This window comes from Drosophila ficusphila, unplaced genomic scaffold (genome assembly GCF_018152265.1).
Source record: "Drosophila ficusphila isolate 14025-0441.05 unplaced genomic scaffold, ASM1815226v1 contig_791, whole genome shotgun sequence".
Lineage (NCBI taxonomy): Eukaryota > Metazoa > Arthropoda > Insecta > Diptera > Drosophilidae > Drosophila > Drosophila ficusphila.
Window position 1 is genome coordinate 2,423,146 of NW_025064737.1, and position 15,935 is coordinate 2,439,080.

The 15,935-nt window shown below is 48.3% G+C and overlaps 2 protein-coding genes across 11 annotated transcripts in view; one reads left to right on the top strand and one right to left on the bottom strand.

Moving 5' to 3' along the window:
- The first annotated feature begins 1,724 nt into the window (after positions 1 to 1,724).
- On the top strand, positions 1,725 to 5,855 carry LOC108090232 (transcription factor castor). The gene is made up of 4 exons (XM_017188830.2): positions 1,725 to 2,834; positions 3,400 to 4,081; positions 4,460 to 4,875; positions 4,938 to 5,855. The coding sequence occupies exons 1-4, from the start codon at positions 1,950 to 1,952 to the stop codon at positions 5,367 to 5,369; spliced, it is 2,415 nt and encodes an 804-aa protein (XP_017044319.1). The 5' UTR covers positions 1,725 to 1,949; the 3' UTR covers positions 5,370 to 5,855.
- Positions 5,856 to 7,671: 1,816 nt separating this feature from the next.
- The window catches only part of LOC108090162 (TBC1 domain family member 4), a 29,940-nt gene continuing 21,676 nt past the window's right edge, over positions 7,672 to 15,935 (bottom strand). For 8 of the 10 annotated variants that reach the window (XM_017188729.1, XM_017188727.1, XM_017188728.1 and 5 more), the window contains 7 exons: positions 13,594 to 14,375; positions 13,293 to 13,520; positions 11,844 to 12,731; positions 11,634 to 11,776; positions 10,321 to 10,913; positions 9,692 to 10,261; positions 7,672 to 9,628 (listed from right to left, as the gene is read on the bottom strand). In XM_017188729.1, coding sequence (XP_017044218.1) covers positions 8,609 to 9,628; positions 9,692 to 10,261; positions 10,321 to 10,913; positions 11,634 to 11,776; positions 11,844 to 12,731; positions 13,293 to 13,520; positions 13,594 to 14,375 — 4,224 coding nt within the window. In that variant the 3' untranslated portion in view covers positions 7,672 to 8,608. The remainder of the gene's footprint in view (positions 9,629 to 9,691; positions 10,262 to 10,320; positions 10,914 to 11,633; positions 11,777 to 11,843; positions 12,732 to 13,292; positions 13,521 to 13,593; positions 14,376 to 15,935) is intronic. The other 2 variants (XM_017188731.1, XM_017188737.2) reach the window with 1 other exon arrangement.

Consider the following 15,935-nt stretch of genomic DNA (forward strand, 5'->3'; position numbering starts at 1 on the left):
TCTAGTCTGCTCTGCCGCTGCGTTATCCATGTCACTCAATTATGGCAACAATTGGTAAATCCACTTCATTCCCAATTCGCCAACCAAGTGACAAACCATGTCCTGGCCTTATCCTTCCGCCTTTCCCTCACCTTGCCGCGCTGCGAGCTGAAATGCAAATTCAAAACCAATCGTACCCGAGCCTCCGCCCCTCGCCAATCGATTTGTTCGATTTCCCTGCTGATTTGCATAAATTTCCAGAATGCGCGCGTGCGCAGTTGATCGAGGCACCCGAATCTGTAACATAACCCTCCTCCTCGGCGGAAGTGCAGGTCCATTTGCATAACACTAGCTGCAGGAGCTGGTGATCGGACACCGAGGTTCCTACCCGCTCTCGCCGCGGGCTGATGTGCCAAAATTATGCAAATAGCTCTGCGTGCCAATATTTTACAGCAATAATTTATGCAAATTACGATCCGCAAAGGATTCAATGCGCCTGCGCAGCGGATGTTACATGTCGCCTCCGTCGAATGGAAAATGCTTTAAGGGTTTGCTCACGTTCAGCATTTCTGCAAACGTTTTTTATATGCTAATTTTTTTTTGCAATGGGTCTATGAAAATTTTGGCATTTTTAATTGTGTTTTTTTGCACGATTGTAATGCAGATTTTTTGCTCGATTGTAATTTTAATTTAAAAATTTGGGTTTTTTTTTTTGCATTTGAATGGATTTCATTCGATTATTTTGAGAACGGAGCCAGCTGCTCCAGTTTTATTTCGCAACCGCGCCAATTCCTTGAAACCGATTCAATTCTAAATTTTGAAGAAACTTGTGCAGACAATTTGCATAGAGATGTGATCGAAAACGAACAGAGATGCGGATTCTGTATTTTGTACGCGATAAGATTTGATTATATTTATGGAAATGGGATAGGGACACGAATTTATAGTGTGAGAAAATGGTAAGGAAATTTTAAAGAAATATATGTTTGTTTTACAACAGCTATATATATTATAAAATATTCAAGAATTCCCTTAAGAAGAGGACTAGCTTAAATAACTTTCGGAGATATGTAAAGTATTAGAAAGGGATCTAACAATTTTATTGAGTCTAAAACAAAAAAGGAATTCCTTTAAAGAATAAAATCTATTGAAGTTTTAATTGTTATATTTATAATATTATATTTATATAACCATTCTATTTTTTAATTGTAGTTAGCAAAATACAATAGGTAATACTAACTATATCTATTTTAAGAGTTAACCGTTACAAATATTCGTATATTTAGTTAATTGTTTGCTAAAAAGTAGCCTCGAATTCCGTCGCTGATCTGTGCTCTTCTTTTTTTTTGTTGTCCCTTTCTGGCAAACGTTGGGCAAACGAGATTCCTTTACAGATATCCGCTTCTCTCTCGCAATCTACGACATTTTTTACCTAAAAAACTCTCTTTTCTAGATAAATTTACATGAATCCTGGCATTTTATTGGTCGAGAAAAGGCAAGCGAAAAAACGGAAACCGGACGAAAACAAGCCGAGTTTTCCGAGAGCATTTTCCGGCGAAGGGACGCTAAAAAACTGGGGGTTGAAAGTCGAGCCACCACCAACCGACTTACGGTTTATTCGTTTTTTAAGAGAGTTCGGAGCGAGCGAGATCGGTTTTTTAAGAGATGCGAGAGGGTTGGAGAGGCTGGCAGTGGGTTTTGGATTTGCGCAATTTTTGCTATATTAACTGGAGGCCGCGGAAGAGTTGAAGCAGTTTGAGCCTCGCAGCCGAACTTTGAGGATCGCTGAGACGCCGTGCAAGAAAAGTCGATCGAAGTCGAGAAAATCGTGCTGTGTTCTGTGCTGTGACCCACTGAAAATCTGAAATCCGATAATCTGAAAATCTGAAAGAAATCTTGAAGAATTTTTACAAATCGCAAAAAGTATCCCTGTGCCGTGCCGAGAATATCCGGAAAAGTGTTTCACAAAAATGGCCAGCCAAATGGAGTTCATTATGCAACTCTACATGATGAACTTGATGAAGCAGCAGCAGCAAATGCAGCTGCAACAGCCGCAGCAGCAGCAGCAGCAGAATCAGCTAGCTGAATACACTTACACACAGAACGAGGACATCTCGAGCAGCACTTGCCTGCAGCAGCAACACGAGCAGCAGCAGCAGCAGCAGCAACAGCAACTGCAAGAGCCACAGCAAGATCGCCTCAAGACAAGAACGCACAAACGCATTAGCTCGCAAAACACCAACTGTAGTAGTAGCCGTAGTTGTAGTCCCAATAGTAATTTGATTGCTTTTCAACCACAACCATACACAGGCGCTACGGCAGCAACACCACCCACACCTAACAGCAGCAACACACAGAGTTTGGTGGGCCAGATGTTGCTCAACAGCCTGCCGCCGCTGACGCAGTTCATGTTGCAGCAACAGCAACAGCAGCAGCAGCAGCAGCAACATTTGGTGGCCACCTCGAACCTCCTACTAACCCCCACCCTCACCCCCAAACAGGACCCATCGCAGCATCAGTTGCTGATGGGCCAGCTCGCCAGCTGCGAACAGCTTGCCACAAATAACTTTCTGCAATCCTCCACAGTGACCTCCACCCCGATCGAGAAGTCAGCCCCGCCAGCCACTGACGCAGGAGCAACTGCAGCAGGAGCAGCCGCCGGCAACCTTTCGGCGGTCACGGTCAAGTTTGAGCAGGACTCCCCCGACGACGACGAGGACGACGACAAGCCCCTGTCCAGCCTCACCAGCTGCAGCTCCTCCGGCCACACGAACGCCAGCTCCGAGAGGCTGCTGCTCATGTCGGGCGTGCATCCGCTGGAGTCGACCTCCGACAGCCTCGACTCGCCCAGCATGGTAAGTTTTGTCTTCAAATCAAATTTGGGGTGTAGCCTCAGGCTCTTACTAAAAAATTTACGGGATAGCACCGAAGATTGAAAGATTTCTTCTTCAATCTAAACAGACCCTATTAACCCTTAAATAAAGCTTTCAAGCTTTTGGGATATTATCAAACTCATATAAAAAAATTTAAATTGGAAAACTACATTTTTAGGCGGCAAGCAAACTTCACATCAGTATTGAGCAGTTAAAAAGTTAAATAATTATGTTGGTTAAATCTTTATAACTTCACCAGCTTTGCTTTGTTTTTCTATTATTTTTTTTGTCTAAATCCCACGCTTTGTTGATGTAATTTGAGAGACTTACATGACACAATTCGTGATTCCGAAGCGTCAGTTGTGAGAGGGAACAGAAAGATCGCGATTCCGAAGAAAAGAAACAGCTGTGTCGGCAACGCGTGGGTTCCCCAGATGACCAGCTGTGGGCACCAGGCAGTCTGAGGCTGCTCCCACAGAAGCATCCACAGATGCATCAAGACATGTACTATATCTTCCATCCCGCTCCTCCCTCTTCCTCCTTTCAGTACACGCCCGTGAAGCAGCCGGCGGACTCGTCGTACAGTGTCAAGAGCGAGCTGACCCCCAACACGCCCCTCCAGCAGACGCAGACCGCCTCCCTGCTGACCCCGCCCTCCAGCGAGCAGAGCAAGAGCCTGGTGAGCCTCTCGGCGGCCAGCGGACTGGACGCGCTGCTCCAGAGCGAGGAGATCCTGCGGAACCTGCGCAAGGTGTCCTCGTACCTGGAGTGCGAGAACAGTCTGTGCCGGCAGGAGAACCTGCGGGAGCACTTCCACTGCCACGAGGAGCCCTGCCAGGGCAAGATCCTGAGCAAGAAGGACGACATCATCCGGCACCTCAAGTGGCACAAGAAGCGCAAGGAGAGCCTCAAGCTGGGCTTCGCCCGCTTCTCCTCCGCCGACGACTGTGCTCCGGCGTACGGAGCGGGGTGCGCCTACAACTGGAAGCAGACCCACTACCACTGCGTCTACGAGTACTGCCCCAAGGTGTACGTGAGCACCAGCGACGTCCAGATGCACGCCAACTTCCACCGCAAGGACTCCGAGATCGTCAACGAGGGCTTCCGCCGCTTCCGCGCCCACGAGAACTGCCGCATCGAGGACTGCCCCTTCTTCGGCAAGAAGATCTCGCACTACCACTGCTGTCGCGAGGGCTGCAACCACACCTTCAAGAACAAGGCTGATATGGGTGAGTCAACTAACTAACTAACTTTAATGGACTTTAGGCTTGAAAGGCCAAGGATACACTAAACACTATCAAGTACTGCTTATCAAAGCATACTTTTGGGCGCCTTTATAAGTGTTTTCAAATTGATAGAGATTTTTTTTAGAATCCTTTTAAATAATTTAATCAGAGCAAACTGCAATTGAACTCTCTAAATAGTCTAAAAACTTGGAAAATTTCTTGGTTTGCCCCATTATATTCAAATTTGTAAGATGTTTCACCCCGCTTCGGTTTCCTTTATAAACCTTCTTTTATTTTAGTAACACTCATTTTTGAAACTGTTACACCTATAAAGCGACTTTCGGATTCTTATAACACAATTTTCACTTCTCTCCCCCTTAGACAAACACAAGACATACCATCTGAAGGACCACCAGCTGAAGATGGACGGCTTCAAGAAGATCCTGAAGACGGAGACGTGTCCCTTCGAGGCCTGCAAGTTCTCCACCGTGTGCAATCACATCCACTGCGTCCGCGAGGGCTGCGACTACATCCTGCACTCCAGTAGCCAGATGATCAGCCACAAGAGGAAGCACGACCGCCAGGACGGCGAGCAGGCCTACCAGCAGTTCAAGGTCAAGCAGGACGTCGAAGAGTCCTCGCTAGACGCCACACCCTCGCAGCAGCAGCAGCCCACCACTGTTACTCATCCCCCAGTGGGCAACTCCGTTTGCGGCAGCAACAGCTCCACCCCGCTCTCCTCCCTCTCCGCCGAGCATTTCCTGGCCCGCAAACGCGGAAGGCCGCCCAAGAAGATTGTAAGTATTAATGCAGGATATAAAACCGAAGTATATACATCATTAATTTTCACTTATTGCAGCAACTGCCCGCCGATGTCCAGCAACCGGAATATAAGCGCCTCAAGGTCGAAGATGATACCAGCAACCCCGCCCTGCTCCTGCCCCAATCCCAATCCCAAACCCAACTGCAGTCGCAACTCCAATCCCAGCCAGCCATTCCCGTCCATCCGCTGACCAACGGACTGTTTCCCGGCCTGCTGCCCGCTGCCCCTGCTGCTGGAGTGGATCCCTCGGCGCCGAACTTCCAGCTCACCCACCTGATGGCCCTCTTCCAGCTGCAGAACCCGCTCTTCTACCAGAACCTCTACCCGGGAATGCCCCAGAACCCCTCGGTGCTCGGCAACTTGGCCGCTCTGAGTGCCGCTTCAGTAGCAGCGGCGGCGGCAGCGGCGGCGAACGGAGTCCAGCAGCCCAAGGCGGAGTTTAGCTTTAAGCCGGAGTTCAAGGAGTAGAAGCGATGCGTGTCCTTTGGCTAGTTCGTAATCGTTAGTTTGACCAACGGACCTGGACGTAGCTATTGTAAATACGGGCTTTAAGCAGGTTCCTCCTCCTTTCGGGTTGGGTTTCATTTAGGGACATAGGCAGGACATGGACACAGCATCCTTCCCTCCTCAAAAACCAACTCAGCCACACTTTGAGTTTCCGTTCAAAGAGTAGCTGAATTGGCTTTTGGAAATCATTTTATTCTTAGCTTAGGTTCTTGAGTGCCACATTAATTTCTAAAATTTTCAGCCACATAAATAAAAAGAAAGAAATTTTCGAATTTTAGTTTGACTAAAACTGTGATGTTTTTATTAGGCTCGACTTTAATAGCGAATAGTGAGAATGCTAAGATTTTCCGGACTTAGGAGACTTGAATTGTCAATAACGTAGCAAATAAGCATTAAATTGTATGTGATATTTCAATAAAATAAGGCTACTTGTTTTCGCTTCATAAATTAAGAGGATGGTATTACAATAAAATATTAGTAATTATAGTAAAAGCAATGTGTTTCGAATAAAGACCTTACCTGAATAAACTATAAGATCTGTCAGATATAACTCTTCAGTAGCGAATTTAGAATTTCAATCTGGGGGGGTTTTCGATTGAAAAAAAATACGAATACGAAAAAAACGAATAGTTTCAATTCATTTTTACCGCTCTTCGGGGGGGTTTTTGGTAGGGGTTTGAACCCCTAAAACCACCCCCGTAAATCCGCCACTGGTTGGCCTGGTGTTTAAAATTTAGTTCGTCGCAATTTGCTTGCAGAAAATGTTATTCTTTTTATCAGGGGCGGACGCAAGGGGGTGAGCCAGGATGTCCGGACTCCCCCGAAATCTCAGACTTCTTCAAAACCCCTTGCAGCACACGGTCCGTCAACCATATAAGCTAAATACATTTTTGATTGCACTTCCTTGCCGAACTAAAAAATTGTTCGGTCGGATCCCCCCAAATTTTTTTTTGCGTCCGCCCCTGCCTTATACATAAATGCTGCTGCTGAGCATCCACCTACTAAGCCTTTCTGTTTGCCTGGTGTTTCTGACACCAGGCCAACATAATCAATAGCAGGTTGCAGCTGGTAAAACTGAATTTACTTAAGTAACGGTTCTTTTTTAAGTTAACTGTCCTTGGCACACTTCCCCTCACTGTTTCCACCAATCAGAACGCCGCATCACTCGAAAGAACCGTTATTTCGAAGTAAACATCAGATCAGAGATGCGAAACCACGCTGATTCTTTGTGCGTGTCACGAAATAGCGCGCCGCGCACAAGTAATTAATTAATTTCCATGTGGTTGTTGTTGGCGTGACAAGAATAATTTGTCACGCGCTCAACACTGAACAAGCCAATTTTAAGCTGATCAGCTGATCGATTTACACCTGCTAAGCGGTTATGTTGGCCTGGTGTTTAAAATTTAGTTCGTCGCAATTTGCTTGCAGAAAATGTTATTCTTTTTATCAGGGGCGGACGCAAGGGGGTGAGCCAGGATGTCCGGCCTCCCCCCGAAATCTCAGACTTCTTCAAAACCCCTTGCAGCACACGGTCCGTCAACCATATAAGCTAAATACATTTTTGATTGCACTTCCTTGCCGAACTAAAAAATTGTTCGGTCGGATCCCCCCAATTTTTTTTTGCGTCCGCCCCTGCCTTATACATAAATGCTGCTGCTGAGCATCCACCTACTAAGCCTTTCTGTTTGCCTGGTGTTTCTGACACCAGGCCAACATAATCAATAGCAGGTTGCAGCTGGTAAAACTGAATTTACTTAAGTAACGGTTCTTTTTTAAGTTAACTGTCCTTGGCACACTTCCCCTCACTGTTTCCACCAATCAGAACGCCGCATCACTCAAAAGAACCGTTATTTCGAAGTAAACATCAGATCAGAGATGCGAAACCACGCTGATTCTTTGTGCGTGTCACGAAATAGCGCGCCGCGCACAAGTAATTAATTAATTTCCATGTGGTTGTTGTTGGCGTGACAAGAATAATTTGTCACGCGCTCAACACTGAACAAGCCAATTTTAAGCTGATCAGCTGATCGATTTACACCTGCTAAGCGATTATGTTGGCCTCATAATTCAGAATTTCAATCTGGGGGGGTTTTCGATTGAAAAAAAATACGAATACGAAAAAAACGAATAGTTTCAATTCATTTTTACCCCAAACCCCAAAACCACCCCCGTAAATCCGCCACTGTAACTCTTAAACAATTGGTTTTGTTATTTTTTGGTTTATAGGAATATTGTGGGTTGTAAACATTAAAACTTCAAAATGTATTTTGATTAAATAATTGTTGACTTTATTACTGTTTTCATGTAATTGTTGTTGATTTTACTCATATTCTAACACAAATCAGCTACACAAACTCCGGACGGCCGACAAAGCCGACCGGCTAAGCAATACGTAAGTACTTAACACAGAAGCAATATTCATTTGTTTGCTCGCATTCATTTTATATAATCGTATATATAGGTAAACAATCAATACAATCCAAGTACCATAATCATAATGAAGGAGATTTCAGAAAGTCGTATCCTACTCAAGAACAATGTACAAGCAAGTATCATCGGAATCGTTTTATACATTAGGTATCGTATCTGACTTTAGTTTACATTGCAAAGTAAAACCCTGGGCGAAATATAAAAGTATATTAAAATTAAGAGTAACATTTAAAACTAATGCTCTAGAACTAAAGAAACACGAAAATCAACAATAAGCTACTAAGTAAATTCGTTAAGTATTAAGTCAATGGGGGAGGGGAACTAAACAAATTACAGACTCATTAATGCTTCTTTTGATTTAGCTTTCTATCCGGGGGGTTCGCCTAAGGTTACAAGCTTCGGTTTAGATGCGGTAGCCAAATTTATAAAACCTTGAAAAAGCATTATCCAATTTATCCCTATAAGCATATATACTCGTATAATATTCGGGGCATCAGTTTATAACGACTGCGTAACTTTCGGAGCGATATATATATGGCAACATTTTGTGCGCACCTTGAAACACACACACGATTTGAAAACGAAGTTGTGGGGCTCGTAGTTTGTATCTCGTAGGTTGGGTTGGTTATCTATCGTATCTAAGCCGCAACAGAAGAGGTTATGAGTAGCGTTGGGGTTCGAAGCTGCCCGATCTGTTCGATCTGGCCGATCTGGCGGCGGGCCTAGTCGCGGTAAAATCCGCGCAGCAGTTTCCCGATGAATCAGAACCGTTAGCTGCGACCGGTGGCCGCCGTTGCCGCCGGAGGAGCGAGCTCCACGGGCACGGGAGCCACTCGCACGGCTGCGTCCGTATTGGACTGGTGCTGCACCCCACCCAGCGGAATCGCCCGCATGTGGTGCACCGGGCGGATGGACTTGAGCTGCGTGGTGCCCTTGAAGCGCACGTTCACATCGCCTCCGACCATGCTGAGCGGATGCATGGCCTGCGGCTCCTCCACGTCCTCGCGCCTCGGCATGTCGGCCATCGTCGTCGTCGGCGGCCCCTCCTCCGCGTGGTGTGGCGACGGGGCCGTGGTGATGGCCACTCCGTAGCTCTGCCGCTGGGCCAGCGGAGAGAGAGCCGGCGGAGTGGTGCGGTAGCCCATGCGACTGAATATGCTGCCGCCGCTGCTGTTGCTCGCCGTGCTGGGCGGGCTGAGGGGCGTGCCCACGCCCGAGTCCACCTCCAGCGGGCTCTTGATGTTCGCCACAAACTTGTCCACGTGCTCGGGCAGCTTCAGCTCGTCCAGCTTCACCTGCATGACGCTCCGCGCACTGGCATTGTCCAGCAGGCGATTGGGTCGCGACGGCGGCGTCGGGGAAACCGACTCGCTGGCGCTGGAGGACTGGCCGTTGAGGCGGTGCTGCTGCTGCTGGCGCAGCTGCTCAAAAAAAGGTGTCTTCTCCTTCTTCTGCTTTTGTGGCGAACCAAGTTCGTCTCTTTCGGTCAGCTCTTCGAGCACCTTGAGTGGAAACCCCAAGTGGCTGTTCACGGAAATCGACTTGCCGATCTTGCGCTCGGTGAAGATGGGCTTGCGGCGCTGTCGCTCCAGATCATCCAGCTGTTGGAGCATCCTCCGCACCTCGTTTGGCAGCTCCAGATCGGGATTGTGTTCCACTAGCTGGCCGACGTACCGGCCGAGTGTTTGGATGGTCAGCTCTAAGGATTGCACCTGCGATTGCAGCGTGGTGATCTGCGCCTGCTGGGAGGAGCGCGTGGTCTCCAGCTGAGCAATCGAGGATTGAGCGAACTGTGCAGCAGATAAATGGCATATATTAATCAACATCTAACAAAGGAATCGTTATCAACCCACCTGCAACTGCTGCTCGAGATGCTGGTTCTGCGTCTTCTCCCTGTTCAGCATCTCCAGGTGATGGTTGGTGGTGGTGATCTCCTCCTGCAGCACGTTGTACTCCACGTTGTACTCGGCCAGCTGCTTGCCCAGGTCCATGGTGAAGACCAGCTTCATGATCTGCTCCATGCAGCTGGGCTCGATCTTGGGCACCACGGTCTTCAGGTAGTCCATGATCTCCTCGAAGTTGTCCTTGGCCAGCAGCTGCTCCTTGTGCACGGACAGCAGGGCGATGGCGAACTTGAAGATCACGTCCGAGGACTCCAGGAAGAGCAGGTCGAACACGCGGGCCACGAATCCCAGCGGGAACTGGGAGCTGAACACGGTGAGGATCCAGGGAGCCGCGTACAAAGTGGGCGAGACGTCGTTCTGGTCGAGCCACACGTACAGATCCGGCAGGTGGTCCTTCACCAAGCGGGAGAGCTGGTACAGCTGCAGCTGGAACTTCTTCATGTCGGGCAGGTATTTTGTGCGCATGTTCCGGCGGAACATCAAGTGCTTCAGCAGCTGAAACGCATTGGCCTCGTCGCACTGGAAAAACAAATATATTATATTATTCTATTCATATAGTTCTAGGAGGGAATACCCACGTGGAGGAGCAAAACGCCGCAGATGAAACCCAGACCCTGGCAGTAGCCCAACTCCGGATCGAGGATGGAGTACGCCTTCAGCAGGTTGAACAGCGACAACTGTCCCAGTCCCAGGGGGTCCTTGTAGAACTGGTGGTTGGGGAACGTCCTGCCCAGGTCAATGAAGATCGCGTGCTGGTGCTCCGTGAGGTGCTTCAGCAGCGTGTGGTACGGCGTGTTGAAGTTGGGGAACCGCTTCGTGTCCACCGGAGCCGTGTTCATGGAATGCTGCTCGGCCAGGAAGGTCCACACGTCGCCCCGCTTCGACCGCGGCACTCCGGTGCGAATGGCGTGGCCCAGCACCTTGGGATCCTTCTTGTTGCCGATCTGCGTGGAGTTGCGCTCGATAATCTGCTCCCAGCGCTCGATCAGCTGCTTGTCGCACGGCACGATCTCCTCGTAGTCCAGCTTGATGCGCTTCAGCTCGTTCTCGTTCTGGCGGGCCTGCAGCATGGCGTTCTCCGTCTCCATGCGGTTCAGCATGATCGTCTGTCGGATGGCGGTGCGCCACAGCTCCCTCAGCTCCGCCGCATCCCGCTTGCCGCGCTTCACAGCTGCAATTTTAAAAAAACACTTTTAGTAACTCTGTGCAGCACGAAGAGCATTTTAATGGTGTGGAGTAAAACATTTAAAACCCTTTTACATTTTAAAATAATTATCTCGCGGTTCCGAACTTATAAAGTAGATGAATTCACATAGAAAAAAATACTTTAATGAACGAATAAATATCGCAGTTTAGCTTTAGATGGCCATGTGGCTTTCGTTCACTGGAAAATACGCAAACATATTTTTTAATAATTGTTCGCTTTAAAGTTCTTTTTGCGCATTTACTTTCGTTTTGGCCGCAAAAGAAACAATTTTTTTTATTCTGTTTTGCAATTAGCATAATACTGCGTGTTAAAATACAATAAATACTTTTTTGGGGGCCTTGCAATTGGTGTATTTTTATTTTTTATACATAAACAATAATGCGCAGAATTGTATGCAATAATTAAATCAATTCAAAAGAAAAACCATAACCATTTTCAAAATTCAAAATTATGAAGTTGCTTTAATAAGAAATGCGTGTTTAACCAGAGAAACTAAATAACAAGTGAAGATAGTTCTTCGGAATATGATATGATGAAGGATAGTGATCTCAGAATATGAATGAGAAAATGCAGATACACCAGGTTAAAGCAATTGAGAAAATGCAGATACACCTGGTTAAGTAATTAAGCTAATTCTCATTTAATGTTCCATAAAATAACGTAAACTATTTGTGGTTTACTTACGCTTGCGCATGGGCGACAGAAACTCGGTGGGCACCTCGTTGTCCAGACCCTTCGAGGGGGTCACTACACTGTTGAGTATCGCCTGCCGCCAGGATCCCTGGTGGGTCTCCGCCTCCTTGGGACTGTTGCCCACCTTGATGAATCTAATGGAAGTGAATGGTTACAAAAGCGATTACAATCTCCCCTGAAAAGAGAACCTCCTTTACTTACATGTCCATCATGGGACTCTTGAGCTGCTCGGCCGTGGGCTTGCTGCTGGGACTGGCTCCCACCGTATTTGACCTGGACCTAAAACCCTCGGGTGGCGACTGGGTGCCCAGGGGCTCGGCGGATCCCTCCCGGATGTCCCGCAGGTTGTGCGGCGGGACGGCGATGTCGTCCTTGGAGGGCTTGCGCTTGAGCAGGTTGTCGAAGGAGTTGGTCAGCGAGCGCTTGGCCTTCATGAAGATGGTGCTGCCGCCGAGGTACTGGTTGAGGAACTCCGACCGGTTCTCGGCGGTGTCGTGGACGTGCCTCTGCTGCCGGGACTCGCAGTGGGCTCGGAGCAGCATCATGAGGAACTGGTTCTGCTCGGCCACCGGCGAGTTGGTCTTCTCCGAGCCGCAGAACTTGGCCCACACGATCTCCTGCTCGTCGTCGCTGAGCGTCTCGATTCTACGCAGGATCAGCGCCTGCGTCTTCTTCTCCGACAATCCCTCGACGTCCGTGCAGAGCTTGTGGTACCACAACATGGGGCAGTGCTCGCAGCTGAAGATCTGCGTCTCCTGCTTCTTCTTCTGCTCCGCACAGGTGTCGAAGGCCTGGGCAATGGCGGCCACGATGTCGTCGCACACGTGCTCCGACTGGCACTTGAACACGTACCCGATGTAGCCGTCGTTGTTCAGCTCCCGGCAGATGATGCCGAAGTGGTCCAGCGACTTCTGGCCGTGCACGCAGCTGGCCACGTCCTTGAAGTCCTTGTAGAGCAGCACCTGCTTGCGGTCCGGCGAGATGAGCCGCAGGTCGCACCGCCCCACCAGGAACACCATCGTGCGGTTCTGCTCCACGAAGGGCGGGATGCATCCCTGCGAGGCGGACCGATCCCTCAGCTTCGGTATGCTGAAAGTGGAGGGTTAGTTGGCAGAATCTAATTCAGTTTCCATGTGCTGGGAGCGGTGGCATGCGACTATTGAAATAGAGAAGCGATGGGTGCTACTGGGCAAGCGAAACAAACGAAAAAAGGTTCAACTATCAGGGGATCGAAGGAAAAACTAATTGGCAATCATTCCTCGAGGATCTTTTTTCTATTGGTTCTGGATAAGGATAACATACATTGGAATTAGTTTAAGGAATTGCAAATTTATTGGTTGTTTTAGTCTAATGGTTCAAGGCAACAATTTGTTTGTTATACTTGGTAAGTCTTTATATGTGTGTTAAACAGCAGATCAGTTGAATTATTTTTCAATACAAGTTTAACATGCTTATGCAAAACTAAAATAAATGAAAAACTAAATTGCAAATAAGGTATCAATCATAATGATAACAATATCATAGCTGGTTAGAATCTTTTTAAATCTGAAAGGAGTGCGAAAAGCCACTTCTAGTTGGTGAACGAAAACCAAGAAACGAAAACGAACTATGGTAATCATGCGACGGGGTTGCTGGCCCGGCGCCACTTACTTCTCCATCGCATAATTGGGGTGCAGCTGGCTGGGGCCAGCGGAAGCGGAAGTGGCACCCCCGCTCCCACTCCCACTCCCATTGCCACTCCCAATCCCACTTCCATTCCCAGAGGCAACGCCCTGATCCCTGGGCGGCGTGGGCTGTTTGTTTACAATGACATTGGGCGCCTCCAGTTGGGCATCCTGTTGGGATGCCGAAGGCTCGGAGGAGCCGTCGCTGCTTGGGCTTTTTGGCAAGACGGAGAAGTTGATTTTTGTTCAAGTGTCGGGGGAGAAGGACTCAATGAGTGGATACTTACTGCTCCTTGTGGCCCAGCTCGATCTGACTCTGGCCGCGCAGCAGAGTCCGCTTCTCCGGGGACTTGTTCTCCTTGTTCTCCTCCAGCGGTCGGGGGGCAGCTCCCTCCTCGGCGCCCGTCAGCTGCAGCTGCACCATCGGCTTCGCCTGCGCATCCTGTTCCGCATCCTGCTGTGGCGTCTCCTGCTCCCTCTGGCTGTGCTCCGGCTCCTCCTCGTCCTCCTCCTTGAGGTCGTGGCTCTTGAGGGAGCTGCCTGGCTTCGCCTCGATGCCCACGCCGCCCTCGCTGCTGAGCGACATCTTGCGGTTCTGGAGGAGCCGCAGGCGCTGCGCGTCGTACGCCTTGAACTTGGGCAGGGCGTCGTCGATAAAGGAGTTGGGGACGCGCTTCTGCGAGACCCGGATCTTGCCCACGTACATCACCTCGAAGAAGTGCGTGTGGTTCGGCGAGATGTCAGCCAGCAGGGAGAGGTTGCTCTGGGCGGACGTGGACGTGGGAATGTTCACCGTGCCCGAGGAGCTGCTCAGTCCGTGGGTGTACGACTTGGAGGCCTTCATCTTCGAGCTGACGGGATTCGGACTCGTGTCGTGCTGGGCACTGCGCATCGCCTCGCTCATCTTCAGGTTGGTGGCGGGTGTGGCGTGGATCCCGTTCAGGACTCCGTTCGAGGAGCTGTGGCCTCCACCTCCACCTCCGCCGCCGATCAGCGTCTGCGGAATGCTGCCCACGGAGCCGCCGAGTGTGTGCGCCGGATCCCGCATCTGGTGCATCAGCTCGGCCATCTGCGGATGATTCGGATGGGGAAAGACTACAGTGAGACACTAGTTTTTCATCTGTCTGGGATTCGAGCAGAAAGTTAAGAGCGTGCAGTCAGTAGAAGAGGGCGGAAGAAGTTATGTCCCCTCAATTTGATGGATGTCTCGGTGTCACTCGGTCTTATTCCGTTTCCCGTCCCGTCTGTTCTTTGCCTTCCTCTGCTTAAGCTTTGAGTTTTACTACCCTCGAGTTTATGGTCAACTTTTGTGGTCCCGCCACTTAAGCGGTTCTGGGAGATGCTCCCAAAGTTCGGAGCAAAGCCAGCTGGACATCCCTCCCATAATTTCAGCTGAGCCCGCTTCGTGACTGGGAAGAGCTAGTGCAGCTTGACTGCGGTGTGGTCATATTTTCCTGACAGTTTTGGCAAAGTGTAATAAAAGGTTTATATAAAAACCGCATGAAAATGTTAGTGATTTTAAAGGGATCAAGACATTTTTGCTTAGTGTCCTGCGGGGTTTACTCAACGTAAACAATCCACATGGGAAACACGAAAAGGAAATCTTTATAATAATATAATAAATATAAATAAATAATAATTAAATTTTGTATTGAAAATTTAACTGTTTGAATAATTTTTACATCTGCAATACTATACTATAGTTGTTATTTCTAAACATAAGGCATTATTTGAGTTGAAAAAAGTCTCAATTTAGATTTCCTTAATCATCTTCTCCTTAAATATTTATTTTCTTTCAATGCGGTTTCTTCATTTATTTGATTGTTTTTTTAGATAGTTACTAACAACCAGAGTGCCTTTTTCTATTAGGTTGTAGAGACATTTCTCAGTACCAATAATGCTTTCGGAGAACTCATTAATTAATTCAAAGGAAGAATAACGCTTCTGCCCAACTGAAAAAGCGATCGTTCATATTCCATTTATGCGACGTCTGCCATTTTGAGAACTGAGTCAGCGATCCAGAAGAAGGAATGCTCTTCAAAAACTGATGATCGCTGCGTTCAATTCCCAATTGATCGTTAATATCCGACAAATAATCAGATATACATAGGTCAGGGTAAGCCAGTTGCTAACCGAGATGTGACCATGTACTTGGTGACTCACGGCGGTCATGTTCAGTGGTCATGCCGACGCAGTGTCTGCCCGAGATGCACCTCATCAGCTAGTCAGCTCATCAGCTCATCAGCTGCTCCCGGCGTGATGATGATGATGCACTGCTGAGGGACTCTCTTTGGATCTCCCAGGGCGCTCCTTGAGCGAGAGATCACCTAGTGTTCCGTCCGCGTCCCACTTTCGCATTGAAAAGCTGCCAGAAATGATTTTGGCGGGTGCCAGCAAGTTAAAAGTCCAATGTCATCCCACTTTCAGTGAATGCAGCTGTCCGTCAGATGCGTCGCTCTAACAATAATATATGTACCCATCGATGGTACAACAGAGTGGACCACGACTAATTGTCATTTATCAGCAATTTTGGGGAACAAGTTCGGGCACACAGACAAATGAAAAAGTTATCTTCCTAAATTGATTTAAATTTTCATTCTTATTTTGGGACTGGCCTCTTCTTCTTCTT

Coding starts and splice junctions, on each gene's coding strand:
- LOC108090232 (XM_017188830.2), top strand. CDS start 1,950: ATGGCCAGCCAAATGGAGTTCATTATGCAACTCTACATGATGAACTTG. Junction 2,835..3,399: donor GCCTCGACTCGCCCAGCATG/GTAAGTTTTGTC, acceptor TCCTCCTTTCAG/TACACGCCCGTGAAGCAGCC. Junction 4,082..4,459: donor CAAGAACAAGGCTGATATGG/GTGAGTCAACTA, acceptor TCTCCCCCTTAG/ACAAACACAAGACATACCAT.